General features: G+C 47.4%; 1 protein-coding gene across 1 annotated transcript; it reads right to left on the bottom strand.

The window, feature by feature from the left end:
- Positions 1–468: 468 nt before the first annotated feature.
- Positions 469–25,912, bottom strand: prkrip1 (PRKR interacting protein 1). Its single transcript, XM_052035585.1, has 6 exons — positions 25,787–25,912; positions 25,264–25,342; positions 22,866–22,966; positions 10,806–10,891; positions 4,962–5,029; positions 469–990 (listed from the first exon to the last, which is right to left on the bottom strand). Exons 1-6 carry the CDS (start codon positions 25,898–25,900, stop codon positions 890–892), a joined length of 549 nt encoding a protein of 182 aa, XP_051891545.1. The 5' UTR covers positions 25,901–25,912; the 3' UTR covers positions 469–889.
- Between the last annotated feature and the right edge of the window lie 868 nt (positions 25,913–26,780).

Genomic DNA, 26,780 nt, shown 5'->3' with positions numbered 1-26,780 from the left:
TTCCGTTGATGCAGACGACCAGGGCAGCTGGAGGTTGGATGCCAGTGTAACTGACTTCCCCCTCCACTGCCGGTCTCACCACCGAGTAAAGCGGCAGAACTCTGATGTGTTCAGCACAGCAAGAGGCACTTTGCATCTTGCTCCCCAGCTTCTGCCAGGGAGGACTGGGGACTCCAACCCTGCGGAAAACTGCAGTAGTCAAGTGCCCGAGTTATTTCTTTTAACAAATTTTACAAACTTAAATTGCCTTTTTAATTTTTAAGGTTTTTAATTGTTTGAACCTATTTGAATAATTTTTTAAATGTCTCTAACTGTTATTTAGCACAAGCTGTCGCTTTGCTGGGGGCGGCTGGCAGCAGTGCGAGCCAAGGACGGGCCTCTGAGACACTCGGCTCGAAACTACTCGTCACTTGGAGCTAGCTAACACCACCCACCCCTCGTGCCCCACCCCCCAGCACCGTCTGGGGAAGTGGCAGAGGCCAGATCCAGTAGGGTGGGGTCATGCAGAAATGGGGATATTTTAGGAAGGAATGAAAGGAGGGGGCAGTGCATTGAAAAGCTTCTTTGTTTTACAAAAAAAAATCAGATATCTGATTTACAACAGCATTATTTAGTTAGAATTTTACTAAGCTCAATATATACATTTAAACCACAAAACCATGTAAAATGTTAACTTTCTACATTAAATATTCCACAATATTCAGAACATGGCAATGCATTTTCTATTTGAATATCAAATATAGCAGAAAATTACATGAAGTGAATGCAGACGTTTGGCTTGCCCCATGCACAGAAAAGGCAACTTGGTTCAAGTCCCTGAAACATTATCACTCATTCCGTTGGTGAGGGAGTTCCAGCACACAGACACACGGGCCCATTTGGGATCAAGTCATCGGCCACCCATGATAAAGCTCGATGCTTCTGAATCATCTGCCTTCTCCTCTGGACTTTCCACCTCCTCGTCTTCACCACTGCTTGAAGTTTTGGACCCTGAAGCACAGTTTGGAAAATATTTCACTCTGAAGGATCTGAGGTACTCATTTCCTTTCTTGCAATTTAAAGTATAAAGTTCGTAGGTTATTGGTTAATGGAAAAGTCAGTGTTTTCTTTATTGCAAATAAATAATGGAACCACTGCACAATGAAATAGGAGGCGAGTTACCACATCCCAATTCTTAGTATAAAAACCATATACTGAGTAATACCTCTCCTCAGAAGGGCTCCAAGGTCACACTATAGCTTGCTTTGGTACAATTTGGAAAACCTAATGTACTTGTGTGGGACATTCTCCGCACCCCACCCCCAGGTCCCAACCACCTTCCCGATGAGAAAATTCTCCCTCAGATCCCCTCTAAACCTCTCAACTGATACCTACGCTCTCACCTGAGACACCTCCACCAAGCACAAGGATTCTGACCACCTACCCCACCTACTTCCCTCATAACTTTGTGTACTGTTTAATGGAGCTGGTCCCTCCTACCCACTGTGATGGAGATACTGGGCTCAGGGGCACTTTCCTTACAACAGTGGATAGTGTGGTGCACGCTGCACACCTCCAGTTGCTTCAGCACATTAAGAACCAATGCATGTTACTTACACCATCCACAATATACTGTTCCGATAAGCAGAACCACAGCGATTCAAAGCTGTGAGTCCCACCGTTTACACTGAAGATGAACTGGGATGGAGAAAACAACTAATGTTTAGAGCAGACGTTACCAAGGAAAACGACACTGAGGGTCAGGCAGCATCTGCAGAGGGAAATGGACAGTCGACATTTCAGGTCCAGGCCCTTTATTAGCAAAGAAAGTCCCTGCAGATTATTCCTTTCGTCCTTTCCACCCACCCCCCCCCCCACCCCTTCTTTGCAACCCAAGATGTTTGTCTTCTAACTACGAAGGGCCAGATCCTGTGCTGACAACTCCGAGTACACTGGGTTCTGTATTAAATCTGAAATGTCAGCTGTTTGTGTCCACAGATGCTGCTCGATCTGCTGAGTGTTCCCAGCATTTTGTTTCACTCAGACTCCTCACTGTGTCAAATGGCACGATTGTGCTCAACTCCGAACAGATCTGCCTACTAGAAACCTGGAAACTGTATCCCACCTGGAAACTGTATCCCACCTGGAAACAACTAGCAGTAGAATTGTATTCCACCACAATCTAACATCACGGCCTGTTTACTCTCACCCTGCCATTGTGATCGAGCCAGGATACCAATGCAAAAAGGCATGGGAAGAACTGCACCAGGCACACTTAAAAACGAGGTCCCAAAGTGGTGAAGGTGCAACAAGGGACTACATCTGCACAAAACAGCATTCAATGGACAGAGCTGAACCACCCCACAACCAACAGAGAGATAAAAATCCTGCCACATCCAGTTGTGAATGGTTGTAAGCAATTTAAAAGCTGACAGGACGTCAGAACTCCAAGAACATCCTCGTTATCAGTGACGGCAGGGCCAGCATGAAGTCTGAATGTTGAAGCATTCATATCCATCTAAATTGCCAAGCAGCTAATCCATCTCAGCACCCTCCTGAGATTCCCTGCCATTACAGAAGCCAGGCTTCAGCTGAGTCGATTTATTCCACATAGAATCAGACAATGTATTTACTGTAGCACTGTTTGCTCAAACCGAGCCCCTAGACAAGCTGCTTCAGCACATTTTCCCCTGAAAGTGGCCTCACAGGTAGATGGAGGTGAAGGCGACTTTTGGCACGCTGGCCTTCATCAGTCAGGCATTGAGTATAGAAGTTGTGACATTATGCTGCAGTTGTACAAAACGTTGGTGAGGCTGTATTTGGAATATTGTGTTCAGTTTTAGTCACCCAGCTATAGGAAAGAGGCCATTAAGCTGGAAAGAAGGCAGAAGAGATTTAAGAGGGTGTTGCTGGGACTCAAGTGATTGAGTTATGGACAGAGTTTGAGCAGGTTGGGACTTTATTCACTGGAACGTAGGAGAATGAGGGGCATAGATAGGGTGAACGTGCAGTATTTTTCCCCAGGGTTGGGGAATCAAGCATAGGTTTAAGGTGAAAAGGGAGAGATTTAATAGGAACCCGAGTGGCAACTCTTTCACCCAGAGGGTGGTCAGTATAAGGAACGAGCTGCCGGAGGAAGTGGTTGAGGCAGGTACATTAACAACATTTAAAAGGTACTTGGACAAGTGCATGGATAGGAAAGGTTTAGAGGGATATGGGCCAAATGCGGGTAAATAGGACTTGCTCAGATGGGAACCTTGGTTGGCATGGACAAGTTGGGCCAAAGGGCCTGTTTCCATGCTGCATTACTCTATGACTCTGCAGTTATGGTACCGCACTTACCCCCAAAGTGGAAAACCGATCGGGTAAGTTTGCTTAGAAATGGCTTTGCATTAATTTCTGGCGTGTCAAAACATTACTAAGATTTGCGTTAGCACCAGATTAGGTTGAACTCAAAGAACTTGTGAACTTGAGGAACAAGCCCACAATCATTGTGCTGTGTATTACACTAATAAAGTAACAGGACATTACACACCATATGACTCCTGACAGGGCCAGACTCAGCACAGACTGCTGACACCTTGCTAAATAGCACTCAGAGGAAAGTGTCAGCCCTTAAAGATTGACACACCCCACCAGCAGGCAGGGCATTGGCCGGGCGCACCGCAGGGCAGGTGGAACCACCTCACCAGCAGAGGCAATATCAAACTTGCCAATTATGCTTATTAATAATATTTCAGTGTGATTCGTACATCCTGTGACTTGATCTGTGGCAGACATCCATTTGTCTGTGTGTGCTGCTGCATCATTTGGATGCAGCTTATAGCTGTGTTTTGTTTTTGCAGTAAGGCAGCTGCAGCAAGGGGAGTTCGAAGAACAGGAGGGAACATGAAGTGGGGTGGGGAAGTCTGCACCCTATTCTATCCAACACCACCAAGCACTGGAACAATGAGATGAGGGACAAGTATGTATGATGGGAATATGGCGTGGTGGTGTCCCTCCAAAGGGTTGTGCAGGTCCATGCATTGTAATGCCCTTTTGTAACAAGGCTGATCCAGATGCACAGGATGGTCAGCGTGTTGTCCAGCCGGCTTGGCAGAATACAGGAGCATGGAGAAAGAAGGACCTTCAGCCACACCGTGTGCCCAGACTTCTTTCTTCACTGAGATGATGGTAATTTACAGCATCTGGCTTGTGGACTAGCAGCAGATCTATGTCATCCCTCCTAACTTCCTGCTTACCACAGGAGTGATGGAGTCACCCCAGCTCTCCAGTCCCAGAGGAATGATCTCATTCAACACCAGATGGTATCTGGGCATTGGAATCTGAAAGGACTGGTGGCTTTCCACATGTTCAGGTGGCACTGACTGCACTCATGCCCGAGGGGCTCGACTTGGTATCAAGACCTCCCTATGAGCAGGAAAAGTTTCAGCTCATTAAATATATAGCTGGTTGTGAATAGTGAACAGAATTCCTTGACAGTGACTGGAATGTTTCCTGGTAGCATCCAGGACTCCTTCATCCTGGAAGCCTGTATTGTTGGACAATTTTGGCAAATGTTGTTGCTTTGAGGAACAAGGACCATCCTCAACTTCCATGGCTTCCTTATCCCAGCTAAGCACCAATACAAAGAGCCAGAGACACGATTGGTCTCAAGGTGAGATTGTGTCATTTTCTCTTCTCATCTTTAGCCCTGACATGGACCCCAGAGCTGAATTCTATGCAGCTCTCATTCTCCACACATGCTGCCTAACCTGCCAACCACTTCCAGATGGGCAGCTTTTTGCTCTTGTATTAGATCTATCATGTCCAAAGTTCAGTTTGAGATCAGATACAGTCCAGAATACAAAACAAAATTTATGATGGAAACCAAAGACTCAGCCTTCCCAGTACCAAACTGAAGAACATTTCTACTTGTGCAGGATTGGGCATCAGTTTGACAGTTTAGAAACAGGGGACGTTGAGAAAATTTCATAACTTACCATCTATTGCTTTCGTCTCCTCCTGCTTGGCTTTCTTTGCCAATATTTTCTTTTGCTTTAACTTCTGACTGTAATGAGAAAAACAAACCTTGAAATACAAGCACCTAAGGTTACTTCAAACACAGCAGGTAATTCACTGCAATCAGGGAAAAGACCAAGGGGTTCAGTTAGATTGCAGTTTATCAGATTAGTATGCCAATAATCATTCTCACACATGGAATTCAAATGGATTCTGATCTGGGTAAACTGACAGTGAAAGATGAGTTTTAGAAAGTCTCAACACCCGGTGTTTGTTCATCAAACAAACTGACAAAAATGGGAGGACTGGAGGATTGGGGAGGGGGAAAACAGCCCGCTGGAGGGGAGGGTTACATTAAATTGGAAAACTCAATCTTCATGCCATTGAGTTATAGACTACCCAGGAAGATCATGACATGTTGTTCCTCCAGTTTGCGTTGGGCCTCACCCTGGCAGTAGAGAAGGCAGAGGACGGACGGGTCACTGTGGGAATAGAAAGGGGAGATGAGTGGTTGGCAGCTGGGAGCTCAGGGTGGCCATTGCAGACTGAGTGTAGGTGCTCTGCAAAACGGTTGCCCAGTCTGAGCTTGGTCTTGTAGAGGTGGCCACATCGGGAGCACCAAATGCAGTAAGAGGGTGGAGGAGATGCATGTGAACCTTTGTCTGACCTGAAGGACTGTTTAGGCCCCTGGATGGTGGTGAGGGAGGTGGTGTGGGGACAGGTATTGTTGCAGCTATATAGGTCCCTGGTCAGACCCCACTTGGAGTACTGTGCTCAGTTCTGGTCACCTCACTACAGGAAAGATGTAGAAACCATAGAAAGGGTGCAGAGGAGATTTACAAGGATGCTGCCTGGAATGCGGAGCATGCCTTATGAAAGCAGGTTGAGGGAACTCGGCCTTTTCTGCTTGGAGTGACGGAGGATGAGGGGGGATCTGATAGAGGTATTATAAGATGATGAGAGGCATTGATTGGGTAGATAGTCAGAGGCTTTTCCCCAGGGCTGAAATGGTGGCCACAAGAGAACATAGGTTTAAGGTGCTGGGGAGTAGATATAGAGGAGGTGTCAGGGGTAAGTTTTTTACTCAGAGAGCGGTGAGTGTGTGGAATGGGCTGCCAGCAGCGGTGGTGGAGGCAGAAACGATAGGGTATTTTAAGAGACTGCTGGATAGGTACGTGGAGCTGAATAGAGGGCTATGGGTAAGCCTAGTAATTTCTAGGGTAGGGACATGTTCGGCACAGCTTTATGGGCCGAAGGGCCTCAATTGTGCTGTAGTTTTTCTATGTTTCTAGGTGTTACAGCGGAAAGTGCCCGAGGATGGGGAGGGATGAACGAACCAGGGAGTCACGGAGAGAGTGGTCCCTGTGGAAGGCAGAAAGGGGAGGGGAGGGTGTGGCTGGTGGTGGGATCGTGTTGCAGCTGGCAGAAATGACGAAGGATGATATGCTGGAATCAGAGGCTCATCGGGCGAAAGGACCAGGGCACCTCTCTCTCTCTTCTGGCTGGGAGGAGGTGGGGTGAGAGCAGGACCATAGAACATTACAGCACAGAAAATAGGCCATTCGGCCCTTCTAGGCTGTGCCAAAACATTATTCCACTAGTCCCATTTACCTGCACCCAGTCCATAACCCTCTCCCATCCATGTATCTATCCAAATTATTCTTAAAACTTAAGAGTGAGCCCACATTTACCACATCAGATGGCAGCCCAATCCACACTCCCACCAGTCTTTGATTGAAGAAGTTCCCCCTAAACTTTTCCCCTTTCACCCTAAAGCCATGTCCTCTTGTACTTATCTCTCCTAATCTAGGTGGAAAGAGCCTACTCGCATTAACTCTGCCTATACCCCTCAATTTTGTAAACCTCTATCAAATCTCCCCTCATTCTTCTACGCTCCAAGGAATAAAGTCCTAACCCGTTCAATCTTTCCCTGTAACTCAACTCTTGAAGACCCGGCAACATTCTAGTAAACCTCCTCTGCACTCTTTCAATCTTACTGATATCCTTCCTATAGTTAGGTGACCAGAACTGCACACAATACTCCAAATTTGGCCTCACCAATGTCTTATACAACCTCACCATAACATCCCAACTCCTATACTCAATACCAGGATACCTGCGACGCCACTTTCAGGGAATTATGCATCTGAACTCCCAGATCCCTTTGTTCCTCCACACTCCTCAGTGTCCTACCTTGATTTGTCCTTCCAAAATGCAACACCTCACACTTGTCTGCATTAAATTCCATCTGCCATTTTCTGGCCCATTCTTCCAGTTGGTCCAGATCCCTCTGCAAGCTTTGAAAGCCTTCCTCGCTGTCCACTACGCCTCCAATCTTAGTATCATCAGCAAACTTGCTGATCCAGTTTACCACATGATCATCTAGATCATTGATATAGACAACAAACCACAATGGCCCCAGCACAGATCCCTGAGGCACACCACTAGTCACAGGCCTCCAGTCTGAGAAACAATCATCCACTACCACTCTCTGTCTTCTCCCACACAGCCAAGTTCGAATCCAGTTTACAACCTCTCCATGAATACCTAGTGTCTGAACCTTCTGAACTAACCTCCCATGTGGGACCTTGTAAAGTCTTACTAAAGTCCACATAGACAACATCCACAGCCTTTCCTTCATCTACTTTCTTGATAACCTCCTCGAAAAACTCTACAAGATTCGTTAAACACGATCTACCACGCACAAAGCCATGCTGACTATCCTTAATCAGCCCTTGGCTGTCCAAATACTTGTATATCCGATCTCTCAGAACACCTTCCAGTAATTTACCCACTACTGATGTCAGGCTCACTGGCCTGTAATTACCTGGAAGTATGAGAAACAGAGGAGATGCACGAGCAGGCTCCATCAACCATACCAGAAATAGCAGGACATTTCAGGTGTCCTGGAATGGAAGGACTCTTCTAGAGAGCAGATGCATCAGAGAAAGAGAAACTGGGAGAGAGGAACCCTTACAAGACATGGGGTGGGAAGTGTTCTCTAAGTAGCTGTGGGAGTCAGTAAGTTTATAGTATCAATGGATAGTTTGCCACCTGAGATGACTACAATAGGTGGTATAGTGGACAGTGAAGATTATCAAAAATACAGGAGGATCTTGATCAGCTGGGTAAGGAGGCCAAGGAATGGCAAATGGAGATCAATTCAGACAAGTGCGAGGTGTTGCATTTTGGGAAGACAAATCAGGGTAGGACTTTCACAGTGAATGGTCAGGGAGTGTTGTCAGGGACATTTACATGTACAAAGGGACATAGGAGTACAAGTACTTGCTTCCCTGAAAGTAGCATCGCAGGTGGACAGGGTAATGAAGAAGGCTTTTGCCATGCTGGCCTTCATCAGACAGGGCATTGAGGACAGAAGTTGGGATGTTGTGTTGCAGTTGTACATGATGTTGGTGAGGCCACATTTGGAATATTGTGTTCAGTTTTGGTCGCCCTGCTATAGGGAAGATGTCATTAAGCTGGATAGAGCGCAGAGGAGATTTACACGGATGTTTCCAGGACTGAAGAAGAGGTTGAGCGGGTTGGGACTTCTTTCATTGGAGCGTAGGAGAAGGAAGGGTGATCTTATAGAGGTGTATAAAATCACAAGGGGCATATATAGGGTGAACGCACAGAGTCTCTTTCCAAGGGTTGGGGAATCAAGAACCAGAGGGCACAGGTTTAAGGCGAGAGGGGAGAGATGTAATAGGAACCTGAAGGGGCAACTTTTTCCACCCAGAGGGTGGTCAGTATATGGAGCAACCTGCCAGAGGAAGTGGTTGAGGCAAGTACATTAAGAACATTTAAAAGGTACTTGGACAAGTGCATGGATAGGAAAGGTTTAGAGGGATATGGGCCAAATGCGGACAAATACGACTCGCTTTGATGGGAATCTGGTTTAGAATGGACTGGTTGGGCCGAAGGGCCCATTTCCATTTTGTATCACACCCTTGCTGGGCTTTCCACAGAACAATTCACCACTTCCATCAACTCTGCAATCTTCCAAATTTTTCCTTGCCATATTTTTATCCAGTTGCCTCTGGAAGGCCACAGTGGAACCTGGCTCCACCATATCTGCAGGGGTGCGCTCCACATTCCAAACACATGGCATTAAAATGTTTCCCAGCTTTCCTGTAATTCTCTTCCCCTTCAGTTTATAGCCGTGATCTCTAGACCTCAGCCTCTCCACTAAGGGGAATCTCCCATTACCTATTGTCTCCTCATTTTACACACGTTATCACATTTCCCCTCAAATCTTCTCTTCGAGAAAACAGTCCCAGCTTCTCTAATTTATCCTTGTAATGGTAGTCCTTCACCCGAGGAACCAGCCTTGTAAAACTTTGAGACGCCCTCCCATTTTTCCCAAAATGAGGCAAATACAATTGAACACAATTCTCCAGCTGAGGACACTAATGTTTTAAAAAGATTCAGCACGACCTCCCTGCTTTTATACTTCTACTGATAAAGCTCACTATTTAAGCCTTATTAATTGCTTTCTCAACCTGCCCCATCTTCAATGACTCGTGCACAAATACCTCATGGCCTGACCTTTTCAGAACACCGTCATTTATTCTACATTGCCTCCCACATTCGGTCAATTAAACTCCATCTGCCTATTCTGCAGCCTACATTCTGCTGCGATCTATAACCATCCCCCTCCTGTTCACAATACTGCCAAGTTTTATGTCATCTGCTAATTTGGGAATTACCTCCTGAGTTGAGGTCATTAACGTTGATGAAAAAATTGCAAGAGCCTCTCTGAAGATGGCTACTGCTTTCTGTGGGAGAATGCCTGTGTGCAGCTGGCTGCTTTGGTTGTCGTGATGATGCTCTTTTGGGGGCTTCTTTCTCTTTGTGACCTCTGTTGCAGTGGTTAACAGATTTTCATTGTGAACTCTTCGCCATGAGATTCCAGTAACATTTCCAGATTATCCTGATCTACTTCTTCAAACCCAGCCTCAATTCCCAACTTGACGATATCTTCTCGGAGATTTTTCAGCTACATAAACCCACGAGTCATTCACAAGTTAGCCATTATTTCCACCATACTCCATTTATCATTGTATGGGTATCATTGTCATCCCAAGATGTCTACTTTGTTCTGCATCCAAGCTTTCTGATTAATGAGTTTATCGCCAATCCACTCTGAAATTACACTGCGTAATAAGCCCTGAACCCCGGTCCAAAGGTTCATACCGATCAATTGGTTACATGGGGCAGAGATGTTCCCTGGATGTTGTCAGCTACAATGTCAGTGTTACTTGGATGTCTGGGGAAGTGTTGACAATGAGCAAGGAATGTGAGGAGAATAAAATAAGCAAGGGTAGTCATGTAAAAATGGGTGCTTGATGGCCAGCACAGAATTAGTGGGCCGAAGGGCCTGTTTCCATGCTGATTCCTCTGTGACTAACCACATGGTTTTTCATTCTCTCCAAGACACTACATCTCCCCTTTATCATGCATGCTGTCTCTAAAGGGAACATTCCATTACAACCAAGAGGTTTTTTTTCCAACAGCCAATCATTATAAATGCTCTGCTCAAACAGCAATGTTTCAGAGCTGCAATCAGTCAAGCGGACAACCAGGACTTGTTACTAATATCAACACAACCTCTGCCCCTAACACCAAGGATAAAAAAAATTTAAATCAAATACAGGTATCCCACGCTGACTTTTCACAATGATTTGTAAAGTGAATGTTCATAAATCAATCTGTACACATCTGTATTTACCAACTCCTTCGATTTCAATGGGGATATGACAACAACATATTGCAAACTGTCACTTAGAGGGTCTCCTGGATCAGGGAACTCCTGCTGCTCTCACCGTTTCTTCCTGCGTTTCTCTGTCCTCTCTTCAGCCACTCTCTTGTTCTCGTCTAGTTTCTTCTGGAACTCATCGTCCAGACGTTGCTGGAAAGTAAAGGATCTTTCATGAACTGTGCAGCCACACAGCTCAGCATCAGATCACACATCTAATGTACGTTATGTATGTAATGCAATAATAGTTAGCAATCTTCCTTTAACCCAGCAATTGATTACAGATGGCACCACATCAGCTATTTCCATAAAACTGATTTGATAAATGCTCAAGCCACCTCATTAAAACCACCGTAATTACTTAACCCCAATATTTACCATCCAGACCTTCCAGCAGATGCTCCACATTTCTACTCCCATTGTGGCTCATCACTGAATCGGAATGGAAACATCACATCAGAGTTAGCAGGTAAACCTCAAGATGACGATGTGCTTGCTGTAAACAATGGCATCTAATTTTTTTTTAAATTTAACAGAACGTACATCGTATATCAAACAAACTGCACACCCAAGGGAAATGACACAAGCATTTACTTTCCAACAAAATTAGGAGATGTAACCTTCATTCATTTAGGAATGACAGCCTGAAATCTGACCCACTGATCACTCTAAGAGCAGTGACAGTTTCATCTTGCACACCACCAAAACTTCGCTGCCTTTTTGTAATTCACTACACCCCAAGCTTACTACTGTTTTCAGGTATAGCTAGCCGACGGTAGGAGACAGAGGGATATGGTTGGAGGGTTGTTCCCCCAGACTGGAGACCTGTCACCAGTGGTGCGCTGCATTTACATCAACAACCTGGATGAGGATGTAGGTGGCGTGGTTAGTGAGAGAGTAGCACGGTTGTACGGTGGACAGCGAAGAATGTTACCTAAGATTACAACAAGACCTTGAACAACTGGGCCCATGGGCTGAGGAGTGTCAGATGGAGTTTAATTCAGATAAATGTGAGATTTTGCATTTTGACAAGACAAACCAAGCAGGACTTACACAGTAAAAGGCAGGGCACTGGGGAGTGTTGCAGAATGAGACCTCAGTACATAAGTCATTGAAAGTGACGATACAGGTAGACAGGGAAGCGAAGAAGGCGTTTGGCACACTGGCCTTCATCGGGAGTTGGGACGTCATGTTACAGGCGTACAAGTCGTTGACAAGGCCACATTTTGAGTAGCTGTGTACAATTCTGGTCACCATGCTATAGGAACAATGTCATTAAACTGGAAAGGGTGCAAAAAAGATTTACAAGGATGTTACCGGAACTGGAGGGTTTGAGTTATAAGGAGAGACTGGATAGGTTGGGGCTTTTTCCCCTGAAATGTAGGGGGCTAAGGGGTGACCTTAGAGGTATATAAAATCGTCAGGGATATAGGTAAGGTGAATGGGCACAGTCGCTTTCCCAAGGTAGGGGAGTCCAAAACTAGAGGGCAGAGGTTTAGGGTGAGAAAGAAGGCTTTAAAAGCGACCTGGGCAAGTTTTTCCACACAGAGGGTGGTTGGTAATTGGAACAAGCTGCCAAAGGAAGTGGTTGGGGCAGGTACAATTACAACATTTAAGATACTTGGACAGGTACCATAGAACCATACAGCACAAAACAGGCCCTTCGGCCCACCGTGTCCTGCTGTCCATCAGACCACCCTCACACTACCTAACCCCTTCCTCCCGCATATCCCTCTATCTCACGTTCCTCCATATGCCTATCCAACAAGCTCTTGAACCTGTTCAATGTATCTGCCTCCACCACCACCCCAGGCAGTGCATTCCATGCACCAACCACTCTTTGGGTGAAAAACCTCCCTCTGACATCTCCCCTGAACCTCCCACCCATAACCTTAAAGCCATGACCTCTCGTCTTGAGCATTGGTGCCCTGGGAAGGAGGCGCTGACTGTCTACTCTATCTATTCCTCTCAATATTTTATATACCTCTATCATGTCTCCTCTCATCCTCCTCCTTTCCAGTGAATAAAGCCCTAGCACCTTAAGCCTCTCCTCATATTCAATACTCTCCAATCCAGGCAGCATCCTGGTAAATCTCCTCTGCACCCTCTCCAATGCCTCCACATCCTTCCTATAATGAGGCGACCAGAACTGAACACAGTACTCTAAGTGTGGCCTAACTAGAGTTTTGTAAAGCTGCATCATAACCTCGCGGCTCTTAAACTCAATCCCGCGACTTATGAAAGCCAACATCCCATTGGCCTTCTTAACTGCTCTTTCCACCTGTGAGGCAACTTTCAATGAACTGTGAATATGAACCCCCAGATCCTTCTGCTCCTCCACACTGCCAAGTACCTTGCCGTTTACCCTGTACTCTGCCCTGGAGTTTGTCCTTCCAAAGTGTACCACCTCACACTTCTCCAGATTGAACTCCATCTGCCACTTGTCAGCCCAGCTCTGCATCCTATAAATATCCCTCTGTAAGCTCCGACAGCCCTCCACACTATCCACAACACCGCCTATCTTAGTGTCGTCCGCAAACTTACTAACCCAGCCCTCCACCCCCTCATCTAAGTCATCTATAAATATCACAAAAAGTAGAGGTCCCAGAACCGATCCCTGCGGGACACCACTAGTCACTGTCTTCCAATCCGAGGGCACTCCTTCCACCACAACCCTCTGCTTTCTACATGCAAGCCAATTCCTAATCCACACAGCCAAGCTTCCTTGGATTCCTTGGCCTCTGACCTTCTGAAGAAGCCTACAGTGAGGAACCTTATCAAATGCCTTACTAAAATCCATGTAAACCACATCCACCACACTGCCCTCATCAATCTTCCTGGTCACCTCCTCAAAGAACTCTATCAGGCATGTGAGGCAAGATCTTCCCTTCACAAAGCCATGCTGGCTGTCCCATGCTGGGTGTTCATAAATCCTATCCCTTAGAATCCTTTCTAACAGCTTACCCACCACAGACGTGAGACTCACCGGTCTATAATTCCCCGGCCTATCCCTATTACCTTTTTTGAACAAGGGGACCACATTCGCAACCCTCCAATCCTCCGGCACCACCCCCGTAGACAACGAGGACTCAAAGATCCTTACCAGCGGTTCAGCAATCTCCTCCCTAGCCTCTCGAAGCAGCCTGGGGAAAATCCCGTCAGGCCCCAGAGATTTATCTGTCTTAATATTATTTAACAACTTCAACACATCCTCTCTCTTGATATCAACAACCTCAAGAACATTACCCCTACCAGCACTCCCTTCCGCATCATCAAGACCCCTCTCCCTGGTGAATACCGAAGAGAAGTACTCATTCAGAACTTCTCCCACCTCCAGGCAAATTCTCCCACCTTTGTCCTTAATCGGACCTACCTTCAACCTAGCCATCCTCCTACCCTTCACGTACTTGAAAAAGGCCTTGGGATTTTCCTTAACCCTACTAGCCAAAGCCTTTTCATGTCCCCTTCGAGCTCTCCTCAGCCCTTTCTTAAGTTCCTTCCTCGCTACCCTATATTCCTCACAGGCCCTGTCTGAACCTTGCTGCTTATACCTCACGTATGCTACCTTCTTCTCCCTAACAAGTCGTTCCACCTCTCTCGTCACCCACGGTTCCTTCACCCTGCCATTCCTTCTCTGCCTCACCGGGACATATTTATCCCTAACATCCTGCATAAGATCCCTGAATATCAACCACATCCCCATGGTACATTTTCCTTCAAAAAGGACATCCCAATTTACACTCCCAAGTTCTCTCCTTATAGCCTCGTAGTTAGCCCTTCCCCAATTGAAAAACCTCTTGTCCTCTCTGCACCTGTCCCTGTCCATGACAATTTTAAAGATTATGGAGCAATGGTCACTGTCCCCCAAATGCTCACCCACCAATAGATCCTTCACCTGTCCCGGTTCATTTCCTAAAACTAGATCTAACATGGCATTCCCTCTAGTCGGCCTGTCAACATACTGCGTCAGGAATCCCTCCTGGACACACTTAACAAATTCTGTCCCATCTAAACCTTTGGCACTAAGCAGGTTCCAGTCTATATTTGAGAAGTTGAAGTCTCCCATTATAATAACCCTGTTATTTCTGCTTCTCTCCAAACACTGCCTGCCAATCTGCTCCTCTATATCTCTACTACTACTGGGGGGCTTATAGAATACTCCTAGTAGAGTAACTGCTCCTTTCTTGTTCCTTAACTCCACCCATACGGACTCTAGAGATGATCCTTCTACAACATCCATCTTTTCCACAGCCGTAACAGTGTCCCTGACCAGTATCGCCACCCCTCCACCTCTTCTCCCCCCTTCCCTATCCCTCTTAAAACACCGAAAACCAGGAATATTCAATATCCACTCCTCTCCTGACGTCAGCCACGTCTCAGTAATAGCCACGATATCAGAGTCCCCCATACTTATCCAAGCCCTCAGTTCAGCCCCCTTATTCCTGACACTTCTTGCATTTAAGTAAACACAATTCAGTCCATCTACCTTACTACTTGTATAGCCTGTATTCTGCTTCTCCTTCCCCAAAGCCTCTCTACCTGTTTGATCTAACTTTTCCCCATTCCCTTCTTCCTCTGACCTACTCCTCCAGTTCCCTTCCCCCCTCACAAACTAGTTTAAACCCTCCTGTACCACCCTAGCAAATCTCGCCGCAAGGATATTGGCCCCCTTCTGGTTCGGGTGTAACCCGTCCTCTCTGTACAGGTCCCACCTTCCCGAGAAGAGATCCCAATGATCCAGAAATCTAAAACCCTCCCTCCTGCACCAACTTCTCAGCCACACATTTATCTGCCACCTCCTCCTATTCCTACCTTCACTATCACGTGGCACTGGCAGCAATCCCAAGATTGCTACCCTTGAGGTCCTGTTCCTCAATTTTCTGCCTAGCTCCCTGAACTCACTCTTCAGGACCTCATCCCCCTTCCTACCTATGTCATTGGTGCCAATATGGACCACAACTTCTGGCTGCTCTCCCTCCCACTCAAGAATTCTGTGGACCCGATCAGTGACATCACGGACCCTGGCACCTGGGAGGCAACATAACATCCGGGATTCATTCTCACTGCCACAGAACCTCCTGTCTGTTTCCCTGACTATCAAGTCCCCTATCACTACCGCATGTCTCTTTCCCACCCTTCACTTCTGAGCAGCAGTACCAGCCCCAGTGCCAGAGACCTGGTAACTGCAGCTCGGCCCCTGCAGGTCATCCCCAACAGCTTCCAAGGCAGAAAACTTGTTACTGAGGGGAACAGCCTCCGGGGCTCTCTGTCCTGTCTGCCTGCCTGACTTCTTCTTCCTCTTCCCTCCCCTGACTGTCACCATTCTATCTGCCTCCTGAACCTCAGATGTACCTACCCTAAGGGGGGTGACTGTCACCTGATGCACCGTGTCTACATAACTCTCTCCCTCCCTTATGCTGCGCAGTGTTTGTAGCTGCGACTCCAGCTCATCATCTCTGAGCCGAAGTTCGTCCAGCCTCAAGCACTTACTGCAGATGTGGCCATCTTGGACCGCAGCAAGGTCCACGAGTTCCCACATCAAACAGCTGCAGCACACCACCATGTCCTCCATCTGACTACCTTTTTTTTTCCCTAGTTAGTCCCACCTACAAATCTATAACGACCAAAAGCTAAACCTTGCCTTTACCTACTTACCAGCTACTTACCCTCCTTGCCCCTTCACGCCGAAGCCCCTTGAGCCAAAGCCCAGAACACTCTGCTGCTACTCACTCCGCTGCCCGCGCCGACGCTGCCTGCTCTCTAGGCTGTTTGCTTTTTAAACTGCCCGCGCCGCGCCTGCGCAGTCCAGCCCCCACTCGACTACTTAAAAAACTTATTAAAAAATCTAAACCTTACATGGATAGGAAAGTTTAAGGGGAATATGGGCCTAATGCAGGGAAATGGGACCAGCTCAGTTAGGCAATTTGGTCGACATGAATGAGTTAGGTCGAAGAGCCTGTTTTCGATGCTGTAGATCTCTATGACTATGTGATTTCCTCCTATTCACACCTCAAGATACTAAGTCTTAAGCATTAATGCAAAACTCAACACTTCTTGGCACAGTGAGACATTTTTTTCTCCGTTGTCTCTCTCTTACTTTAGCATCACCTGCCTGCAATGCCTTATCAAGTACCTTCTGGGAACCCCAAAAGTATAATCTAACAACTCCTGCCAACTGTGTTCAGGAGAAATGCACTTCCACATATGGGCATGCAATACCAACCTGAACTCCTAAGTCCCTCTGTTCTACATCACCCCCCCCAGAGCCCTATCGCTTGCTGTGAATGCCCTACCTTGATTTAACTTTCCAAAATGCAACACCTTGCACTTAACTGAATTAAACTCCATTTCCCATTACCCAGCTGTAAGTACCAAGGAGAGAGTAACATGCAGCTGATAGAGCCATTACAGTTTATATGACCTAATGAAAAAGGCCACTGAGTGAAGAGCAAGGCTGGCAGGAGCAGGGAACCCTGGATAACAAGAGGTATTGAGACCCTGGTCAGGAAAAAGGAGGCATGGGACAGGTAGAGAGAACAGGGATCAAGCAAATCCTTGGAGGAATATAGGGGATGCAGGAGTGTACTCAAGATGGAAATCAGAAGGGCAAAAAGGGGGAGAGAGATTGCTTTGGCAGAGAAGATTAAGGAGAATCCAGAGAGATAAGTAAATTAAGGGAAAAAGAGTAACTAGGGAGAAAATAAGGGCCCTCAAAGACCAAAGTGGGCATCTGTGAGTAGCAATGGGCGAGGTCCTCAATGAATATTACTTCTGTTTTTACTGTGGAGAAAGACAGGACAACTTGGGAACTTGAGGCAGCTAACAGGGATGTCTTGGAGATAGCCCGCATTACAGTGCTGGACGACTTTAAGTGTATGAAGGTAGACAAATATCTATGGCCTGACCAGGTACATCCAAGGACACTGTGGGAAGCTGGAGAACAAATTACGAGAGCCCTGACTGCATCATCGTTGGCCATGGGTGAAGTGCCAGAAGACTGGAGGGTAGCGAATGTTGTACCTTTATTTATGAAGGGCGGCAAAGAAAAACTTGGAAATTATAGACAAGTCTAAGATCTGTGGAGGTTAAGTTACTGGACAGGATTCTGAGGGTGCATCTAGAAAGACATGGGTTGCTTGGGAGATCAATGATGAAGTAACCAAGAAGGTCAATGAGGGCAGGGCGGTAGATGTGGTCTATATGGACTTCAGTAAATCCTTTGATTACACAAAAGTTCCACATGGTAGGCTGCTCTGAAAGGTTAAATTACATGGATTCCAGGAAGAGCTGGCTAGCTGGATACATAATTGGCTTGATGGTAGGGAGCAGAGATGATGATGGAAGGTTTTTTCTCAGACTGGAGGCCCGTGACTAGTGGCGTGTCTCAGGGCTCAATGCTGGGCCCATCGTTGTTTGTCATCAATATCAATGATTTGGATAAGAATATACAAGTTTGCAGACGAAACTAAAATAGGTGGTGTCATAGACAGTGAAGAATGTTATCAAGAATTAGTGGGATCTTGATCAGCTGGGTAAGTGGGCCGAGGAATGGCAACTGGAGTTTAATTCAGGTAAGTGCGAGGTGTTGCATTTTGGAAAGTCAAATCCAGGTAGGATCTTCACAGTGAATGGTAGGGCCCTGAGGAGTGTTGTAGAACAGAGGGACCTGGAGTTCAGGTACACGGTTCCATGAAAGTGGAGTCACAGGTGGACAGGGTGGTGAAGGCTTTTGGCACACTGGCCTTCATTAGTCAGGGCATTGAGTATAAAAGTTGGGAGGTCACGGTGTGGTTGAACAGGACGCTGGTGAGGCCGCACATGGGATTATTGTGTCCAGTTTTGGTCACCCTGCTATAGAATAGATGTTATTAAACTGGAAAGAGTGCAGGAATGATTTACAGGGATGCTGCTAGGACTCCAGGCACAGAGGTTAGACAGTCTGGGACTTTTTTTCCTTGGAGTGCAGTAGACTGAGAGGTGATGTTGGCGGAATATAGTATTCATGGTAGGACTCTTGGCAGTGTGGAGGATCAGAGGGATCTTGGAGTCGAGTCCATAGGATGCTCAAAGCAGCTACCCAGGTTGACTCTGTGGTTAAGAAGGCATACGGTGTATTGTCCTTCATCAATCGGGGAATTGAATTTAGGAGCTGGGAGGTATTGTTGCAGCTATATAGGTCCCTGGTCAGACCCCACTTGGAGTACTGTGCTCAGTTCTGGTCACCTCACTACAGGAAGGATGTGGAAGCCATAGAGAAGGTGCAGAGGAGATTTACAAGGATGCTGCCTGGAATGTGGAGCATGCCTTATGCAAGCAGGTTGAGGGAACTCGGCTTTTTCTCCTTGGAAAGACGGGGGATGAGGGGGGTCCTGATAGAGGTGTATAAGATGAGAGGTATTGATTGGGTAGGTAGTCAGAGGCTTTTCCCCAGGGCTGAAATGGTGGCCACAAGATGACATAAGTTTAAGATGCTGGGGAGTAGATATAGAGATGTAGAGATGTCAGGGGTAAGTTTTTTTACTCAGAGAGTGGTGAGTGTGTGGAATGGGCTGTCGGAAACGGTGGTGAAGGTGGATACGATAGGGTCTTTTAAGAGACCGTTAAATAGGTACATGGAGCTGAGTAAAATAGAGGGCTATGGGTAACCTAGTAATTTCTAGGGTAGGGACATGTTCGGCACAGCTTTGTGGGCCGAAGGGCCTGAATTGTGCTGTAGTTTTTCTATGTTTCTATGTTATGGAGGTGTACAAGGAGGGGCATAGAAAGGGTAAATGTACTTGGTCCTTTTCCCAGGTTTGGGGGATGAAGAACTAGAGGTTATAGGGTTAAGTTGAGAGGGGAAAGATTTAATAGGAACTTGAGTGTCCACTTTTTTTTGTTATGCCCAGAGGATCGTTAGTAAATGGAATAAGTTGCTAGAGGAAATGGTCGAGGCAGGTACATTAATCACTTTTCAAAGACAGTTGGACAGGTACATGGATTGGAAAGGTTTAGAGGGATACAGGCAAAATGCGGGCAAATGGGAGTAACTTAGGTGGGAATCTTGGTTGGCATGGACCAGCTGGGCCTGCTTCTGTGCTGTATGACTGTCACCTGTTAATGTTGTTACATTGATTACAAATACCAACACAACTATGTTACACATTCTTCAAACCAAGAACATTTTTCATCAGATAAGAGGACCTCTACTGCACACAAAACCCAGTCTCACCAAGGCCCTGCACAGCTGCAGCAAGACATTCTTTCACCTGTACTCAAAGCTTCTTGCAATGAAGGCCAATTGACAGTTTGTTTCCTAAATGTTTGCTGCACCTGACCTTTTCCCAACAAGAGGGGCTATAATGGTCCTGGTGATGGGAAATGAGCCTGACGATGTGATCGACCTCTTATTGGGGGAACAATTAAGTAACAGTGATCACAACTTCTCAAGTTTTAAGATGGCTATGGATAAGGACAAGTATGGACCATGCAGGAGGGTATAGGGACTGAGCAAATTACGAGGGTATGAGGAAGGAACTAAGGAGAGTTAGTTGGGAATAGCCATTTCTGGGCAAATCCACATCTGACATGTGGAGGGTGTTTAAAGACCAACTGCACAGAGCACAGGACAGGGATGTTCCAGTGAGAAGGACAAGGATGGCAGGGTGAGGGAACCCTGCATGAGAGAGAAAGTGAATTTAGTCAAGAAGAAAAAGGAAGCATTTGTAAGGTTTAGGAAGCTCAAATCAAACAGTCCTGGAGGATTATAAAGAAGCTCGAAAAGAAGGAAATTAAGAGAGTCAGGAGGACCAGTAAAAGTTCTTGGCAAGTAGGATTAAAGAGAATCCTAAGGCATTCTGTACAGCAGAATCAGGTTTATTATCATGAAATTTGTTGTTTTGTGGCAGCGGTACAGTGCAAGACATAAAGACATAAAAATTACTACAAGTTACAAAAATAAATAATGCAAAAGAGCAAGAGGGTAACAGAGGTAAAATGCATTTGGAGGCGGAGGATGTAGGCAAGGTGCTAATGAGTACTTTGCGTCAGTATTTACCAAGGAGAAAGACGTGGAGGATAGGGAGATCAGTGTGGAGCGTGCTAATGTGCCAGGGCATTTTTAGATAAAGAAAGCAGTAGCATTGGGTCTTTTGAAGAGCATCAAGGTGGATGTGTCCAAGGGCCCGATGGGATATACACCAGGTTATTGAGAGAGGCAAGAGACAAGATCGTTGTGTCCTCTCTAGCCTCAGGCGAGGTCCCATTGGACTGGTGAGTAGCTAGCATTATTCCACTGTTCCAGAAGGGAAACTATCAACCGGTGAGTCTCACGTCAGTAGTAGGGAAGCTACTGGAGAGGATTCTTAGGGATAGGATTTATGAGCATTTGGAAAACCATGGCCTAATCAGGGACAGTCAGCATGGCTTTGTGCAGGGCAAGTCACGTCTTACTAAATTGATTGAGTTTTTCCTGTGGAGGTGACAAAGGTGATCGATGAGGATAATGCAGTGGACGTCGTCTACATGGATTTTACTAAGGTGTTTGACAAGGTCCCTTATGGGAGGCTCATCCAGAAGATTAAGATGCATGGGATCCACGGTGACTTGGCCATTTGGATTCAAAATTGGCTTGCCCATAGAAGACAGAGGGTAGTGGTTGATGGTACTTATTCTGGCTGGAGGTCCGTGACCAGTGGTGTTCCTCAGGGATCCGTACTGGGACCTCTGCTGTTTGTAATGTATATAAATAACTTAGATGAAAATGTGGATGGGTGGGTTTAGTAAGTTCGCAGAGAAAGATTGGTGGTGTTGTGGATAGTGTAGAAGATTGCCAAAGGATGCAGTGGGATATAGATCAGTTGCAGATATGGGCGGAGAAGTGGCAGCTGGAGTTTAATCTGGCCGAGTGCGAGTTGTTGCACATTGAGAGATCAAATGTAAAGGGACAGGACACGGTGAATGCAAAACCCTAACAGTGTTGATGTACAGAGAGATCTTGGGGTCCAAGTGCATAACCCGCTAAAAGTGGCTGCACTGGTTGATAGGGTGGTAAAGATGGTTATGGCATGCTTGCCTTTATTAGTCGAAGTATTCAGTTCAAGAGTCAAGAAGTTATGTTGCAGCTTTATCAAACTCTGGTTAGGTTGCATCTGGAGTATTGCATTATGGTTGCCTCATTATAGGAAGAATGTGGAGGGTTTGGAGAGGATGCTGCCTGGATTAGAGGGCAGGTACTACAAGGAAAGGTTGGACAAACATGGGTCGTTTTCTCTGGAGTGGCAGAAGCTGAGGGAAGACCTGAAAGAAGTTTATGTGAGGCACAGATGGAGTAAACATCTTTTTCCCCTTGGGTCGAAATGTCTAATACCAGAGGGCATGCATTTAAGGTGAGAGGGGGTAAGCTCAAAGGGGATGTGTGGGGCAGGTTTTTTTTTTAAAAAAACACAGAGTGGTGGGTGCCTGGAATGCACTGCCAGGGGTGGTAGTGGAAGCAAATATGCTAGAGGCATTCAAAAGACTCTTAGACAGGCACACGAATGTGCAGGGATATGGACATTGTGCAGGCAGAAGGGATTAGTTTAGTTACGCATTTAATTACTAGTTTAATAAGTTTGGCACAACATCGTGGGCCAAAGGGCCTGTTCCTGTACTGCACTGTTCTGTGTTCTGTTAGCTTTCAGCAATAGGTGTACAAGTACATCCAGGTCCTATTGCACATCCCTTTTCACAATCACCATTCTGACTGTAATCTCTTTCAGCATTTCGAACCAAAGTGGACAATGTCACATTTATCCGCACTAAACTGCATTTGCCCACACACCCTACTTGTCGAAATTACACTGGAGCCTCTGCATCCCTCACAGCAGCCACAACTTCGCATCATCTGCAAACTTGCAGTTATTGCATTTGGTTCTCTGCAGTCTCCCATGAATCACTGACTGCCACCCTGAAAAAGACCAGTTTACTCTGACAGTTTCCCGCCTTCCAACCAAGTCCCAATCCATGCAGTTTATTACCCCCAATCTCATAAGCTGTAATTTTGTGTATTAACTTCCAACTCGCCTTCTGAAAGTCGAAACACACCACTGATTCGCCCTTTTCCTATCAAGGCCGGGTGACCCACTTCTGCTCCTCATCCTTCTGTTACCTGGGCTGCCTGCTTCTCCATGAATTCCTCTCTCATGTACTCCCTGCGACGAAGATGTCTGTAGACATGGAACTCTCCACTCCCTGCACCAGCACTTGATCCTGCAACCACAGCACAGTTATCAACCCATTGTGGAGGACACATGGTTTGTAGTCAAGAGAAGAATGATTTGTACACAGCATTTGACAAGAGGCTGCACATCTCATTTGCAAATTTGACAACTTCTTGTGCCAGACCTAATACACTGGATGAGTACTTCCCTGTCACTTGTGCCAATGGCCAGAGAGAGGAGAGAACAAGGCAGAGTTTGCAGTTGGTTTGTCATTGCTTTCTGAAGTACATACTATTGCAGGCAATGCTCCCAATGGGGAATTGTGGAAGGTAGCTACCCAGAGCCTCACAGAGCAGGAATCGATGCCCCCAAACACAAATGGAGAAAAATAAAGATCAGCTGGCTTTTTGCAATCATGTTTTAACTAGAACTGTCAAAATATGGAGATTTCAGAAATTAAAGACTAAAATTAAAAAAAACTTACATCTTTAAAAAAGTGAACTACATGTCAGTCCCTTTCACCTGTTGCCCTCCCAGAGGGGCAGGATGGTTGAGCACACTCCCCACCATAAACAGCAGGGAACCTCCACAGGTTCCTGTCCCACACTGAACAACATGATAATGCTGAATTACAGATTCAAAGTTTATTCTTAATACATGATCCACTTATTTTCCTTTCTAAACAAATGTATTTCATCACCTTGCAGCAAAACACTCCCTGCCCTCACCAAACATCAGGCCCGATCACTTGTCCACAGTTCATTCTTCTTTCCAGAACCAGTTATCTCCAGACTTAACTCGTCACCAACTCCTTTGCCAAACCCACTCTTGCATTTGAATTTGTAAGAAACAATGCACACCCTCCAGCAAGCACCCTCCCACAACAGCAAACATCAACAACAATACTTCAGGTTACAGTTTAAGAAAGCTTTTCAATAACTGAAATGAACATCCAAAAATACTGCAGGTAAGGGAAACACATTGTAAACAAAACCAAGACAGAAGTTCCCTCCATTCTCTGTAGATTCATGTGCCTAAGAGCCTATAAAGCACATCCCAGACACCCACCAGTGTAAAAAAAACTTGCCCCGCACATCTCCTTTGAATTTTGCCACCTCACCTTAAATGCATTAACTGTGTCCTGTCCCTTTACATTTGATCTCCCAAAGTGCAACACTTCACACCTGCCCAGATTAAACTCCATCTGCCATTTCTCTACCCATATCTATAGCAGATCTATATCCCACTGTATCCTTTGCCAATCTTCTACACAATCCACAATGCCACCAATCTTCATATCATTTGCAAACTCACTCATCTACGTTTTCTTCCAAGTCTTTTTTTATGTACCATATATAGCAGAGGTTCCAGCATGGATTCCTGCAGAACATATGAGTCACAGACCACCAGCCAGACTAAATCCCATCGACCACTACCCTCCATCTTGACACTATTCACGCCCCTTATTATTTTACACACTTCTACAGATCACCTGTCATTCTCCTACTCTCCAATGAAAAGTTCCAACCTGCTTAACCTCTCTCCATAACTCAGTCCCTCGAGTCCTGGCAACATCCTTGCAAATCTCCTCTGCACTTTTTCCAGCTTAATGGCATCCTTCCTACAGCAGAGTGACCAAAACTGAACAGAATATTCCAAATGTGGCCTGAGCAATGTCTTGTACAACTGCAATATAACATCCAAACTTCTGTCCTCAGTGCCTTGACTGATGAAGGCCAGCATGCCAAAAGCCCTCTTCACCACCCTATCGACCTGTGACGTGTACTTATACTCTTAGATCCTCTGTTCTACAACACCCCCCAGTACCCTATTGTTGACTGTGAATGTCCTACCCTGATGTCTTCCCAAAATACAACACCTTGCCCTTGAACTCCATTTGTCATTCCCCAGCACACTTGCCCAGCTATCAAAATAGCAATGGGGCTAACACCAACCCCTGGGGAACACCACAAATGATAGGCCCCTCCCGAGTTGTTTTCTAGCTTCCTTATGATCCTCAAGGACTCTGCTTGATTTTAGCTTGGTAAACTGATAACTTTTTGTTAAATTGGGATAAACTCTTGCTGAGCATTAAAGACTAGCTGTTTTATTATCTGCCACCATTCTCTTTGCTAGTTTACCCAGTTTGCCCCTCACACCATTACGGTTGCCCTGACTTAAACTGAAGACACAGGCTATGGACATATGATGTTCTTCCTCAACTCGCACATAATAGAATTCCAAATTGTGGTCACTCCGCACTAGGGGATCTTTTACCACTATATCCTGTATTAATCCTTCCTCGTTACACAATGCCAAGCTTTTTAGTGCGAAAACACCACCTACCCATAACGTCACGAACAAACTCTGGGGGCGGCCGTGGAGCCCATTCCTTGGGTTTCTCGGAGATTGAAACTGGTTTCTCCTACAATAAATACACAACACATAGAAACTAAACATCTCAATGCAGTAACCTCACAACGGGCACCTCCCTGTCGTGGGGGGGGGGGCGCGCGAGGAGGGGGGCGCGCGAGGAGGGGGGGCAGAGGAGGGGGGGAGAGGAGGGGGGGAGAGGAGGGGGGGAGAGGAGGGGGGGAGAGGAGGGGGGGGGAGAGGAGGGGGGGGAGAGGAGGGGGGGAGAGGAGGGGGGGAGAGGAGGGGGGGGAGAGGGGGGGGGAGAGGAGGGGGGGGAGAGGGGGGGGAGAGGAGGGGGGGAGAGGAGGGGGGGGAGAGGAGGGGGGGGAGAGGAGGGGGGGAGAGGAGGGGGGGGAGAGGAGGGGGGGAGAGGAGGGGGGGGAGAGGAGGGGGGGGAGAGAAGGGGGGGCTCCCCCACCAACCTTCTGCCCTCCCGCCGCACCCCCTCCCTCACCGGGTGCCTCATTAAGCGCTCCAGCTTCAGCCGCTGCTCCTCGGCCGCGCTGCGGGGGATGACCAGGACCTGCGGCCCCCGGCCCGACCTCCCGCCCCGCTCCCGCTCCGCCATCTTGTCCCGGCGCCCCCGCGTGACGTCATATTTAACGGCGGCGCCCGCACCGCAGGGCGCATGCGCATGGTGACGTCGCCTGGGATCCTCCTGTGCCGTTTGGTACCACGTGACCGAGGGCCGGGCCTCTTCTGGTTCCCGGGGACCGGGGAAGGGGATGAGGGGGGGGAGGGAAGGGGATGAGGGGGGGGAGGGAAGGGGATGAGGGGGGGGAGGGAAGGGGATGAGGGGGGGGAGGGAAGGGGATGAGGGGGGGGAGGGAAGGGGATGAGGGGGGGGAGGGAAGGGGATGAGGGGGGGGAGGGAAGGGGATGGGGGGGGGAGGGAAGGGGATGGGGGGGGGAGGGGAGGGGATGGGATGGGGGGGGGAGGGGATGGGATGGGGGGGGAGGGGATGGGATGAGGGGGGGGAGGGGATGGGATGGGGGGGAGGGGATGAGGGGAGGGATTGGGGGAGGGGATGATGGGGGGAGGAGGGAGGGAGGGAAGGGGCGAGGGAGGCGATGAGGGGGAGGGAGAGAGGGAGGGAAGGGGCGAGGGAGGCGATGAGGGGGAGGGATGGGGAGAGGGGGAGGGAGGGAGGGATGGGGAGAGGGGGATGATGGGGAGGGAGGGAAGGGGCGAGGGAGAGGGAGGGAGGAGAGAGAGGGAGGGAGGGGAGAGGGGGGAGGGAAGGGGAGGGAAGGGGGGAGGGAAGGGGAGAGGGGGGAGGGAAGGGGAGGGAGGGAAGGGGAGAGAGGAAGGGGGAGGGGAGAGGAAGGGGAGGGAGGGAGGGGATGAGGGAGAGAGGGAGGGGAGGGGGAGGGAGGGAAGAGGGGGAGGGAGGGGATGAGGGGGGAGGGAAGGGGAGAGAGGAAGGGGGAGGGGAGAGGAAGGGGAG

Source organism: Pristis pectinata, chromosome 21 (genome assembly GCF_009764475.1).
Source record: "Pristis pectinata isolate sPriPec2 chromosome 21, sPriPec2.1.pri, whole genome shotgun sequence".
NCBI lineage: Eukaryota > Metazoa > Chordata > Chondrichthyes > Rhinopristiformes > Pristidae > Pristis > Pristis pectinata.
The sequence above is the reverse complement of the archived record's forward strand: the minus strand, read 5'-3'. Positions and strand labels throughout refer to the sequence as shown.